This window comes from Macrobrachium nipponense, chromosome 21 (assembly GCF_015104395.2).
Source record: "Macrobrachium nipponense isolate FS-2020 chromosome 21, ASM1510439v2, whole genome shotgun sequence".
Taxonomy (NCBI): domain Eukaryota; kingdom Metazoa; phylum Arthropoda; class Malacostraca; order Decapoda; family Palaemonidae; genus Macrobrachium; species Macrobrachium nipponense.
The window spans coordinates 72,233,559-72,248,660 of NC_087212.1; the positions used below are offsets into that span (position 1 = coordinate 72,233,559).

Sequence of the window (15,102 nt, forward strand, 5' to 3'; positions counted from 1 at the left end):
GGGAGGAACTACGATGGTACAGAGACCTTAGTCAAGAGCCAGGTAATAAGTGTCAGCTTCATTTTGGGAGGAGGAATATTCCATTCCCAGGGAGAGTTAGTAAAGAAAATGTCAAGTGAACTCCAGATAGGACGCACGGTTTCACCATCCTAGAATAGTAAAGATAGCAGGTGGACTCTGAGCCTGCGAGAAGCCCTTTGGTGAGAAAGATATGTTAACACCAATGTAGAAGAAGCTGCAGTGGCTAGGTGGAGAACCAGAGAATATATGTTGTGAGCAATGTTTTTTCATTAAAAGAAGAGGATGAACACCAAGTTTGGCAGGCATCTTGCTTTATTTGTTTCCAAAAACCAATACAGAAAAGGAGTTCAGAGACAGATCTCTGAGGGTGAGAAAGGAAAATGCCTGGTAGTTCTAAGGAGTAGGACGTTCTACAAAGGGATCAGTACCCCACGAAAAAAATACATATCTATTGTATCTGAAATACTTCTGATCCACTTATAAGAAACTTCCCGCCTGCCTTTCTTTAATCCACAGCATTCACCCGACCATTTCACTGTTTCCCTATTGCACTATCTTCTGTAAATAAGGTTGTTAAATATAATTATATATCAGTTTTGGAGCTTACATTATTTCTCAGTCCCTAAGTGTGAGTTTTATGTTTTGTGATATAAAAAGTGATCCTAATAAACGTATCATACCATGAAGCTAAGAGAACAGGAAAAGGAGCTCGTGCGCAGCCTCCAATGTACACTCTAATATTGATGCTCCTACAAATATCTCTCACTCTCCTGCTTAAACTAACTTTTGCATGAATAAGACCTTGGAGCATTCAAACAGTAAAAAATGAACTAACGAGGCCATGCTTAAGGAAGGAATCATTATGGTCTCCACCTGTATCTCTGACTAAACATTTACTATAAATATCTTTGTGAATTTTCGAGATTTTGACTAAAAAATAAATGACTCATTAACCATGAGCTCCTCAAGCAATTCTGCTTCTTGGGCCTCTTACATGAACATAACCTTATCAGCGAAAGGTCTTTCAGATAAAAAAAAAGTCAAAATTATGAAAATATATACACTGGTTTTGAGAGAGAGAGAGAGAGGAGAAGCGGAGAGGAGAGAAGAGAGAGAGAGAGAGAGAGAGAGAGAGAGAGAGAGAGAGATTAGATTTTAATGTCCCTTTGGGTCCCACAACAAAGTGACAGATTTGCCAGGAAGAAATGAAAGTCCTATCACCGTATGAGGTCTGACTTATTTTTACAAGATAATGATTAGCTATCTACATCTAGTTCCAAAATCTTAGTGCAATCTCCCATGTATATATTTTCCATTTGTATTCCGTAGACAGTGACCAGTGGAGTTTACAATTTGACCACTTCCTGTATTAAAAGGCCCCATAAAGAAACAGTTTCAACAATAATTCTTGCCTGAACGATATCACAGAACAATAATTGATCATAATGCACTGATTGAACGACTATGATACGCGAAGTCTGGATAATAACTAGGAAGATTTAAAGGCTGCGAACTAATTGTAACTTGAATTGTACAAGGACTCTAAATAGGTAAGTTATATAGTTGTATAAGGAATTTATACCGAAGCGTTCTAATTGTAAAGAGAAATTGGCAAACTATTGTTACGATTTTAGTTGCTTAAAACAAGGTTGATCATACATGCTGGTTATAATGACCTTGGGAAGGTTTTCTCTTACAGCCGACCTGGAGGCACCGAAGACACTATTGGAGAGAAAAGTAGTATGACTAACACAGTAAAGACTTTAGGACAGAGACAAATCTTCTGTCTGAAGCTAAGCAAGGTCTTCGGGTATCGGTTCCTCTCAGTTCCCGCAAGAAAACCAGTTATTTTCATAAAAGGGCAACAGTTGCAGACTCAATGTCCTGGTAAAGGAGAAATGGGTGTATATAGTAGGTAAAATAATTTCACCCTTGTGAATATTCAAAGTACAACATAGATTCAAAGTTTAACATAGACGAGAGAAAAATAAGTTCGAGAATCTTGAAAGAGTTTGAAACACTCTTTCCCAAACAACCCTGTTAACCTGAGGATTGCAATAAAAGAAAATGAAAATCATTTAAATCCTAATGAGAGAAGTATGGTAACGTGCGTACCTGTGTAAGTTGACGGATTTGAAGACTGCAATAGATTGTCAGATGTGGAAGGTGAGAGTGCTTTAAAAGACGAAACCTGGAAGAGTAAAGAGATTACCTTGTAAATGTGTATTCTTCATGAAAATGAGGAATGCACGTTAATCTTGAAAAAAAAAAAAGTAAATCCTCTAAAATCAATCAATAATGATGCAATAACGATTACAAAACCTTGACGCCCAGAGAAACCCATATAAAGTATAAATAGTCGAGTTTAAAGAGCTTTCTGTACGAAGAGAGAATGGGTAAGTCATATAACAAAAATATGCAGTAATAACTGCCATTTTGGAAAAGCGGCAACAAATGAAAGTCCACAACAAGGTGAAGCGTAGAAATGACACCGAGAAGGAGAATTTGGGTCGGTATGTTGTTGGGCAGCAATGAAACTGAAACTGCTGACTTGGGAATCGTGTGAATGATTAGTGCCAGTTTACTTTTAGGCTTTCTTACACATGGTTTATTTTTCACTCAGATATACAACAAAAACGGTCTCTCTAGAGAGGCAATCTCATTTTAATGAAATCATCTTATTGGAGAGAGAGAGAGAGAGAGAGAGAGAGAGAGAGAGAGAGAGAGAGAGAGAGAGAGAGAGAGAGAGAGAGAGAATTCTAATATTATCTACCTGGAATATGAAGGCCAACTTGGAATTTCTTCCACACTTCATTTCCTCAGTTCTTATCATTGCATGTTTACCGGAGGTCATGTGAAGATAATTATGTCATTGTAATGTAAACGGAGAGAGCACAAGTTCTTCATATGCAGGTTTTTTTTCCTGCAAAGGACCACTTGACGAGCAGCCTAATGCCGTATTTCATTCAAGACTATGGAATGGAAAAAGGGGGTAAGGAAAAAGGAGACCCCTCTCGTGGAAAAGGGAAAGACAGGACCCTCACAGTGAAAGTGAAAAGAGGCCCTTTTCACCGAAAGATGGAAGGACTCCCTTCTCACTGCAGGAGGAAAGAGGCTCCCTCCACTGAAAGAGGAAAGAAGCCCCTCTCGCCACAAGGAAGACATTTCCTTCTCGCCGAAAAACAGAGAGAGAGACGACGCTCCCACTGAGATCAGGGACATACTTGCTTCTACCGAAGGAGGCCATCCGCTCCTCTCTAATGAGGGGAAAGATCACAGTCAACTCAAGAGACCGAAGTCCCGAACTTCACGTTGGAGGAAAAGAAACAGTCGCTGGACATGTGGTTACCTAGGATACTAATGATTAATTTTCATGTGGTAAATAACTAAAAAGAAAATAAATTATAAGATCATCCAGTTCTTATGGATAGATGGTCTCTCGATAGTTTATGATCAGATGGTCTCTCGATAGTTTATATAAAGTCAGTCAGTTCTTATGGATAGATGGTCTCTCGATACTTTAAATAAGATAGTCAGTTCTTATGGATAGATGGTCTCTCGATAGTTACGAGTATATAAGATCAATCAGTTCTTATGGATAGATGGCCTCTCGATAGTTGTATAAGATCAATTAGTTCTTATGGATAGATGGTCTCTCGATAGTTATATAAGATCAATCAGTTCTTATGGATAGATGGTCTCTCGATAGTTATATAAGATCAGTCAGTTCTTATGGATAGATGGTCTCGCGATAGCTTATATAAGTAAAACTACATCGATTTTCCTGGGAGTTGTAATAAGCTCATATTCATATGGAACAAACCAAAAGATTCATATATGAAAAGATACTAAATGCATCAATGAGAATTATATTGTTGATGGAAATAAAAAAAAATATCAACAAAGCATTAATTAATATATGCTATCCATAAAGGCATCTGAGTAAATGAATTCTAGTTTCGACTTATCTATAAATGGTTCAACCCAGTGCACAGGACAAGACAAGTTGTACCTCGTACCTTTTGCTTATACTGTGAAAGGTGTAGCAGGCAAGTCTGAAAAACTACCATGAACAAATCACAAAGTAGCATTCTGGACGCACTTTGAAAACCTTACCACGTTATCAGAGTGGAGAGGTCATAAGCTGTTAACACAATGGTCAAGTTGAAAGCACCTAATTGGTTTTTCAGTTTAATTGCATTTAATTGCAAATACATACAGTATTGGCACATGATAGTTTAATATAATTCATTAAAATTGCTGAACAATAGTTGCTATGGTGAAATGACTAATATTACTATCATTATTATTATTCAGAAGATGAACTCTTTTCATATGGAATAAGGCCAAAGGGGCCACTGACTTAAACTTCAAGCTTCCAAAGAATATGGTGTTCATTAGGAAGGAGTAGGAGGAGGTAAGGGGAAATACGCAAAGAAGAGATCTCGCTTATTAACAAAGAAAAAATAAATAAATACATAGATCGAAATGTTTTAAAATGTATTAAAATAGTATCTTGGTAGTCATGCACTGCCTCTTCGCTTGATCATATAAAGTTCCAATTACACTCTCTCAGGGAGACTTCCTCAATCCAACGGTGTGAGGACCTCTGGAACTGAGGAGTTCTACAGCGAAGCAAAATTTACTGCATCTTGGTGCTGCTGTTCAGCAATTCTGGTTGCTCTCGGTAGGAATAGGGGATCAGGGATCAATTGAGAATGTGAAAGATTTCTGTTAAAATACAGCTTATGAAAAATAGACAAACTAGAGACCATCTGTCGATGGTGCTAGTCGTAACTGCTCTTATACAGGAGAACAGTATTCTAGTGAAGGAAGTGCAAATTACCTCAAAGAAGTTGCAGTGATTTTATCACTGTCATAATATGTGAAACCTTTCATACAATACCTATTTTCGTGAGGCATCATTTGCTGACATTTTCAGTAGATGTTTCTCAAAAGTAAAACAGGATTCAAAAGTTACACCTGGAATAGTTAAAAGCTTTGGACTCATTCAGCAGAGTCCCATCGACCTGGAGAGGAAGATGAGATGGAAAACTGTACGAGATCTGCTGATCAACAGTGTTTTCTTTTTCATGGATTTCAGCCTCATACCACACCGACTACACATTCACTAATCCACTCCATGTCCTGATTGAGACTAAGGGCAGCTTCATTTCTCATATGTGTTGCATCATCTGCATACTGAACGATCTTGTTTTCCAGGCCAACAATCATAATACTTATATACACTAAAAATAACAGTGGATCCAAGAACACTACACTGTGGAATTCCAGACACAATAGGTCTAGGTTCCCTGAAGATCCCATCAACAGCAACTCTTTGCTGTCTACCTGTAAGGAAATCTTGAAGTGAACGACACACTCCAAGACTCTGACGTGTCTTGTGATTTACTCAATCAAAAGCAGCACTAAAATCTATTTGAATTACTCTACACTCAAAATCCTTATCAAATGGCCCGTCAAATCTGATAGAGCAACACAGGTACCTAACTCCTGATATGCACATTGACTATCAGCAAACAATCATTTTGATTCCAAAAACTTATATATTGGCTTAAAAATAAGCTTTTCCTGCACTTTGAAGAACACAAGGAGAACAGAAATTGGACTGTGGTTGCTGCAGTCTGCAGATATGCCACTCTTTGGAACAAGCTCTTTATTGCTAAACTTGTCCTCATCATTAATAAATGTAAACTAGCTTTCTGCATTTACCCTAAGAGCAGCAGGGCAACCTCATACCCAGTGCTTATTTTATTATACACATCTAATATAGGAACTTCGACTAATCTGAGAAGTCTTACTAACCTCACTGAGACATGGGGCAAGCAGTGAATACATAGGTACTGATAAGCCACAGCAATAACACAGGATGGTGTATTAAAGAGGAGAGTTTGATTTAAAACATCTAGGCTGTTGAGCCAAGTACTAGGGTGCTGTCAGCCTTGCAGTGCCAAAATAGTTAAATGGAGGAGTTGGAGTGGATGGACAGCAAGATACAGAGATCTAGAAAATATAAAAAATGAAATACAGGGATCCAAAGGTATAACTAGGAGAAAGTCTCAATGTTAGACTAAGAAGAAATGTTTTGAGTGCTGGGGCGTAAGAATGATGAAAAGGAAGCAAGACAGAGTAAAAAACAAGGCCAAAACGTGGGTGCAGCTAGGGACCAAAGGAGTGCTGCAAACACCATGTAGCAATGCCTACAGCCTGCCACGTGAGGTGCACTGACGGCACTATCCCATATGGATTTCACCGAGAGTGTTTTCAATGTCCTATAACACCCTTATGATGAAAGCTATAGAGATTCATATCTTTCTAGTATCCTGCTGCTGAAACCAACCACCTAGGTCTCGGAAAATGGTTTTCCAGTCATCCACGCCTATGTACCACACGAATTGTACACCATTTGTTAATAATCTATGAGAGCTACATCAACCACCTTACATCGTTCATTACATTTTTATCAAATCAGTCTATGTGTTTCAAAGTCGTCACACCACTGAATGCCAGAAGTTTGCCCACCTTCTTATATGCTGAAACTGTATCTTACTAATGAATTATATACTGTTCAGAGCTTTCCTTTCCACTCCAGTAATGTTCATCAGCGGATGAATAACAATAGACACAAAGGCCTAACAACAGCAGAGCACCTCAGCGGGTTTGTATGGTATTAGCGTCCCACCTCGGTGGTCGCGGGTTCGATTCTCGGCCATTCCATTGAGGAGTGAGATGTGTATTTCCGGTGATAGAAGAAGTTCACTCTCGACGTGGTTCGGAAGTTACGTAAAGCCGTTGGTCCCGTTGCTGAATAACCACTGGTTCCATGCAACGTAAAAGCACCATACAAACAAACAAACTAACAACAGCAGAAACACATCACGTAGCTGCGTAACATAAGCTCAACGTTATCCTTCCATTAGGAACCAAAAGAATTCGATATGCACGGAGAAATTATGATGCAGAGAAATTTAGAATTTTCTTCATTTCTGTAAGTGATATGCAGGAAACAACTACAAACGTGCACGTGGCCTGTATCTGTAATAGTATTGAAATTGTGTTCCATGTACAGAAAATAAATTATCTTTAGATATCTGCATGATCCCAGCACACAGTCGGTAAAACATACCATACTATCCACTGAAAACAAAGTAAGTAAAAATGGCACTTGACGTTTAAAATCTAGATACCATTTATTTTATCGGAAGCGATACACCAGATTCCATAACGCAAATGAGTACAACAGCAAATAAAACCTTACAATCTCGGAAACTACGAGCAATAGTTGTACTATGTCATTCGTAGTGAAATGTCCAAAAGGTCGCTGACAAAATACAGAATATATATATATATATAACAAAAAAAAACATTGCAGCTGAAGACATGGCAACATACGCACTTCGATGTGACAGCGTTAAACACAACTTGAAAGATTATTAGATTCACGGTGAGCGACTGCACAGCTTTAAGAATTATATATGTTGTCAAAGTCGATTAGTTCCTTTGGGGAGTTTCCACCGGGAGGAAAATTTTGGTAAGTACTAAAAATCCGAAGACCCTGACGATATGTTTGGTTGAATGTATTACCAATGCAAAAGCTCCCTTTTAGGAGAAAGAGATTAATCTTCCCTGCCCGCTGACCAAGGTATTCTAATGCTGTTATTCTTTTTAATGAGCGTTAATTTAGCCATGTCTATTTCTGTTAAAAATATGATTTTCTCTCAAAAACAAGGTTATGAAATATCTTCTTGTGTCTATACAAGCGATGAAATTTTAATCCCTAACATGAAAAAATGAGAAGAATCAGAGGTGAGAAGAATAAAACGCCCCCTTGACTATCCAAAACACTGTCAACCTCTTAGTCTTGCCCTGATTCCACCCATGGTAAGAAGGAACAAAACCTCTCCCTGCAGAATGAACACCCGACCATTGTCACGTATAAAGCTAAATGTTCAAACCAGCCTATATTGATTTGCTACCTCCTCTTCTGGTGTATATATATATATATATATATATATATATATATATATATAATATATATATATATATATATATATATATATATATATATATATATATAAACACACACACGCACACCAACACACAGTTAAAGATGCAATGCTACGGGAGCTGATAAAAATGGGTAAAAGGCAAAATGCTGTGAACAATCAGAACAGTGATGAAAACACAACTTTTCAAGCATATGATTAGGAGGACGACTACTTTGGCGTCGTGTCTTAAAACGGGAATGCATATTGTTCGCATTGCTAATTTTCTATAGAAAAAAGGAGCCAGAAAAAGAAATTATATGAAGTTGCAAGTTTGTTGGATTCGTATGGACGACGGAGTGCCTATGTTTTGCCAAGCTATATTGTGATTTAATAGCAGTAAAGAGAAGCAGCAAAACTGGTGATAGACTGAGTTTCTGCTCAAAGAAAAAAGCTGACAATGAACGTTAGTGAAATCAAGGTTATGAAGGTACATAAAAACCAGGGGGATGAGGCTGTTGATCTTAGTACGGCTAATAAAATAATGGAATTGGCTGATTAGATAGGTGTTTAAGAGTAAAATTTTGAAAAGAAAAAAAAAACATAATTATCTACAGTCTACGCTAGGGGTCAACCAACCTTTGAAGCAAGAAGATCCATTTATTTAGATTTTAGAATCATAAAAATGTAGTACTGTCAAGAGCTGCAGTGACAAAAAAATGGTCACCTAAGATCTAAAATAAAAATCTGCAGTACTTCAGAAATAACAGAATATAGCTCCATAGGCCTACTTGAAAAAACATAATTATAGTTTTATTATTTATTATGCTTATATTCACAAAGCAAAGCAGATAATATATTCTTTTATACATTACCTTTCATTTATATGGTAAGCTCTTTATTACATTTTCTATCGGTAGTATGGAAGATAATAATGGCGATCACAAGATACAACAAAAACATGGCTACTTTGTATTCATAGAAGTTATAAGATCATACCTTAAAACTGAAGGGGGAAGTACATTACATATGTTCGTTTTAAATGCATAAAAAGGTACTTGTCCAGCACCTGGAGCCGCACAAGTGTCTGAACTTGAAAGAGCCGCAGGTTGGCGACCACTGGTCTATGCTCAAAAACTCACTCCATTGATTTTTATGTATCAGTAAGAGCTATTGCTGATCGAACAATCTTTGTATGCCCTTAATCTTATTCTGCACTAACACAATCCAATCATACATATTTTCGCTCAACAGCACCTTACATATATTCGCCAGGATGCTGTCTTTCCATAACATCCCTTGGCAAAACCCTTTCCTTTCACTATACCCTGAATAAACAAGAAGTGGTATTCCATCCTTCATTCATAGCTACCCATACCTGCTTAATGTACTGGCCATCACAGCCATCAAGAATTAAAGAAAGCTGCCATCAACCGTGCTGTCTTGTCTTTAAGTTCTTAGTTATAAAACGCTCTAGGTCCATTCCTGTTATCTTTACATCAAAACCTAGTTCTGTTACTGTTTAATACTGGACTCTAAAGTTGAACTAGTTTCTGTTTTAGGCACTTAGAAACTCTAGTCTCACACCCATATGATGTTAGTCTTATTGTGTTATTACCTATTTTCTGTTAGGTGGCCCTCTTCATGAACACAAGGAAACTGTAGAAGCATTACATCCAGAACAATTCTAAAGAATGTATCTCCTTTTACTATTTTGAAACCAGCATTTTTTTTTCAAATATTCCAGTTTATTTGTACGTTTAACACTTCCAACATGTTAACGATTTCTTTTTCATTTGTTGACTGTTGCGTCTTGGTACCTGCATAATCAAAGTTTTCCTCACTTTTCCTTAATCCCAAATTAGACTATCCTTAAAAAGTTCGTGCACGGATGTGATGCCATGCATGCAAACATAAGTTTAATTGTGGATCAGCAAAGTAGTGGCTACTGAGCAAGCATTCAGCATTAATGAAAATGTGAATCAAGAACATTTTGGTCCTTTGGAGGAATAAAGTTCAGTAAAAAGGGTGTATATGGTGTTAGCCTTTGGCGGATGTAAAATAGTGTGGCAGAGAAGGTACTGGCTATATCAGTGGTTCTCAACTACCTTCAGGTCATAGACCACCAGCCCAATAAAAATACTACAATAAAACGGTCAATTATTTATCTGGAAAAATTATACTTCTGTGAAGACATGAGAAGTGGCTACAGCTATGGTAAGTTTTCTGCAGTTACATCATCACCGATTCATAAGTTGCACTTTAGTCCATAAAAATAATGATTTGGGTTGTATCGTATTTCATTTTCCTTAATTAATGTGATAACCCGCTCTTTAAACCTTGTGCCAAGGTGAGAAAAACTCACTAAGGAATTGGCGTTGTTCGTTCTCTCCCACAAAAGTTTTTCCTCTTCTTATTAGTCCCTGCAAATTGCAAAAAGTATGACAAAAGACCTATGGAGATGTTCATTCAAATCCACACTTGTTTCAGTACTAAGAAATCTCTGATACTTGCCACCTGGAATTATTATCAGCTTCTCACACTTTCATTCTTACTGATGGGTATCAATGGTTGAAGAGTTTCTACCCACAGTCATCTCATTTATCTTCGCCAGGGCTTCTGGTTAAAGCCAGCCAAATCTAACATCATTAACTGTATATGGATCCACAAACAAAGCTAGAATGCACTTGAAGTAAAACTTTAAGTTGATGCAAAATGAAATGGCTTCGCCCATCTCTGAAAGCCTTAAAAGTATTCCTACTATCGACTACAATATGATTAATTGCAAAACCAAATTTTTTATTCATAACATAATGAAAAAACAAGTACGTGCGCGTAAACACATTCAGTCATCTGTGGACGTTGAACTTGTTATGGACAGAACGATGAAGAGAATTAGGCAAGAAAAAAAAATCAGGAAATACTTTGAGATCAGGTTTTGAATAAATGGATGTAAAAGATCTGAAGGAAGAGGATAACCGTGAAGACCAACGAAATTATAGAGGCTCATTAATAAATCTAGTAGTCTGGAAGGAAGAGGATTGAAACCACTAAAGATAGATGTAATATAATAAATAAAACCCGGGATGGTGTAGGAGTGGATATCATTATGATATAGGTGATGGAAAAATGCAAAATTAGACATCAAATGATATGGAAGCAAAAAGGAACTACGATGTAAATTGCAGAATAAGAGCCAGAAGGAGTAAAAGCCCTATAAATATTTTTAAAAAGCAGAAAAGTGGCTACAGATACCTTTACTTCAGATGCATGGAATATTCTGAAACCAAATACTTTCTGAAGTTAACAAAAATTAAGCACAGTCTATCGTTTCATAAGGAAGCTGGTGGATGGGTAACCAAATGCTCGATGAAAAAAACAGCTAACTAGGAAAAAGAAAAAATATAAAGGAAAACTGAGGGCCATGGAAGAATAAAGGAGATTTATTCACTACAAGAGAACAATAAGATGTGAGTTAATGATGAGAGAGTGACATATCACAATTCTGAATGATAAGATGTCCAATAACTAATAAAATTAATTTAAAAACGATATCTAACACTGATACACAATATATCTGGGGATTGCTAACCTAACCTAAACCTTTGCGGTTTCATACCATGTTTGTGAATTTTTCAAGATCATAAAACGATCCAACAAGAAGCCCCGAAATAGCCAAACTCGAGGTATATGGTGAAGAGTACCAACGAACGTAACTATCTAAACGAAATGAAAGATATTAATATTACATATACACATACGTACAGACACATATCAAGTCCAGCGTTTGGATCTAAGTTTCTGATTTGTTAAATATTAGGGGTTTCAGAGTATTTCTGCTGAAAATCGTTGGTTTTCTGAATTCATAATGCCTATAAAATGTGAGGTTAAAGAGCTCCAGGTTTCACAGTTGATCTGCTCATAAAGCTGAAGGTTTCAAAACAAAATGCTATAATAACTGTAGCTTGATTCTTCCTCCCACTGATGAGACCAGCCTGTTACAAGGAAAATACCAGTTCAAATTATTCAAGTTTCCGAGGCTCATCATGTACACAGAGAAGGACCTCTGGCCCTTTTACCTAAGTGGCAGCATTCACTTATTTCAAGTAGTATCGAGGTTCCGGTCCTCATGATACCTCCTGCTTAAAATTTCTGCCTCCAACAATCTAACCATGTGTATACTGCATTCTCTTCATTGCTCTCAAACACACTATGTGTGTGTGTGTGTATATATATATATATATATATATATATATATATATATATATATATATACCTATGTAATATGTATGCGTGTATATATTTGTGTATATATGTGTGTGCGTACGTATGTTTGTGCGCGTATTTGTACGAATTAATGCTAATACGTGTGAATGCATGCATGCAGATATTGGAGCACATGAATAAGAAACCTAATACTTGACTCGTGAAAGCCACAGTAATGCTGGATGTGGGCCCTAGACTTTCAAAACTTCTCACTGCACAGACTCCTTGAATTGGACGTACTATAATATTAACACTGCTTGTAAGCGAAGTGTACTTGAAAAAAAAATAAAAATTGAGAAAAAAAATAAAAGAGAGAGAGAGAGAGAGAGAGAGAGAGAGGGGGGGGGGGTGACCAATGCCAACATTTTCGTTAATGTTACGTAGATTCCGTAAATCATTTTTTTATCTTTTATTAGAAAAATATTACATGTCATTTACATAAGTAAGATATTACAAAATATTACAAAAATGTATACCTACAATATTTATAAATTACTGGATTTGGACAAATTTTAAATGAAGTGGCCTGTTATCATTCAGGATGTGCGGTTCACTGTCACAAGCTTTTGTTGCCAGACCGGTCTAGTCCTTCTCTCAGTCTGTTAAAACGGAGGCTAGCAGCAATGAGTATGCAGTCAAGATGCGCACAGCATGTCTGCACAATTCATTGTAAACATTTTCAATGCGATTTACGTAGTTAAAAACACTGTTTTGAGAAATTAACTTGAAAATTTTGAATTTATCAGCAATGTATAATTTGAACGTCACAGATATAAACTTAAACATTTTTATCCAAAATTATTAACGACCATGCTAAGGACAGTCTTATCGCAGAGGTCTTCATCATCGACCGTGTCATGATTTTCTTCATCAGTGGCTTACTGAAATTGGTAAGGACCGCGGGAAGCATCACGATAATAAGTTAGCATCATCTCGGATTGAAATGCGTTCTGAAGCAGCATTACACAATTCCATGGATAAGCCTCACTCCAGACATTTAATGACATAAATTTCATTCAACACTTGTTGGTTGTGTGATAAAATGTTCACACTGGTGATCTATTGCGTGCAAACTTGCAGGAAACAAGAGAGAGAGAGAGAGAGAGAGAGAGAGAGAGAGAGAGAGAGAGAGAGAGAGAGAGAGAGAGAGTCCCCTAATCAAAAGGTTTCGAGGAATAATTAAGGCTACAGTTGAACGACACTCATGAGACAGACAACGGTTGTCTCACAGATGCAAAATTTTCGGTGTCCGTCTTTGCTATTTATTGATTCCAGTGCTGCAGAATCAAACACAAAAGGGTCAATTAATCAGGAGAGTTAGGAACTCATTTATGATACCTTTCCTCCATAACTATATTCCTAAGACCTGATATAACTTACAAAATAATCTCTCGGTAAAAATTCAAAGATGCTTAAAAATATAAATCTTTGCATTGTTCTTGTGCTAAGCCATTTTCTTTCCTTATTTTCTTGTATCCCTAAACACAACGAACAAATTACTTTCATACGATGAACTTATCAACACGGTCCCATGTTTGAATGAAATTCGAACGCTTCACTTACTTATTACGAGAATCAAACTTGGTAATCAGATATACTCTTAAAACCAGCTAATAAATCGTCCCCATAGCAAAGAATTCTTGCCTTTCTATAAAAAAAAAAACTACTTTACAACCTATGAAGCTTTTTAAACAATCTAGCTGCTAGAGCAAATATTACACGACGCACATGTACACAAACACACGCATATATATATATATATATATATATATATATATATATATATATATATATATATATATATATATATATATATCTTCATTTAACACTTTGTCAAATTGGGAGGGTTAGCTCCAAAAGATGCTGCCTTACTGCATTTCAGTAATTAGTTTTAGGATGACGCTGCTCACCCACCCCATGAATGTTAATTTGCTGACATTCATCAAACAGATATGTAACAACACAGGTATATATATATATATATATATATATATATATATATATATATATATTTTATGTACACATACACACACACACACATATATATATATGCTTAAAAAATCACAGTAGATGCATGTGACTTCATTAAATAAGCGAATACCACAGGAAATGATAGTCAGAAATCCAAGCGTTTTCGTCTTTACTAAGACAATGTCTTAGTAAAAACGAAAGCGCTTGGATATCTGACTATCATTTTCCTGTGGTATTCGCTTACATATATATATATATACATATATATAATATATATATATATATATATATATATATATATATATATATATATATACCTGTGTTGTTACATATCTGATTGATGAATGTCGGTAAATTAACATTCATGGGGTGTGTGTGTGTATATATATATATATATATATATATATATATATATATACTATATATATATATATATATATATATATATATATATATATATATATATATATATATATATATATATATATATACATCACCTACGGAATTGTAAACTATTCTGGAGTAATCCCCTTCATTAATCCAAGAATTGGCGAGAAGTATTCTCGGGAAACTTCCTACATCTAGTGTCTGAACAACACTGAATATCCGGAGGCAGAAAGCAATACTGAAACTTTGGCCTTGATGACATTACTAAATCTAGCCAAATCAAAAGGGAAACGGGAAACAGCGTTTCACTGCACTGAAACTGACATGAATACAAAACCCCACACACGCTCGCACATTCTACTGCATTGACACATGTGTAGGCCTAACCTTTCTAAACATTTTCAACGGCAGCCCTGCCAGCGCTCCGAGTTCAATGGTGAGGGAGTCGACC

General features: G+C 36.4%; 1 protein-coding gene across 7 annotated transcripts in view; it reads right to left on the reverse strand.

Annotated features, from left to right (window-relative positions):
* LOC135198163 (uncharacterized) overlaps window positions 1-15,102 on the reverse strand; it is a 904,910-nt gene that overhangs the window by 181,274 nt on the left and 708,534 nt on the right. For 5 of the 7 annotated variants that reach the window (XR_010310735.1, XR_010310736.1, XR_010310737.1 and 2 more), the window contains one exon: window positions 2,137-2,212. The exons of the other annotated variants lie outside the window; for them this stretch is intronic. Coding sequence is in view for 2 of the 5 variants with exons in the window: in XM_064225669.1 (XP_064081739.1) it covers window positions 2,137-2,212 (76 nt within the window). In the remaining 3 variants the exon portion in view is untranslated. The remainder of the gene's footprint in view (window positions 1-2,136; window positions 2,213-15,102) is intronic. 7 annotated transcript variants of the gene reach the window in all.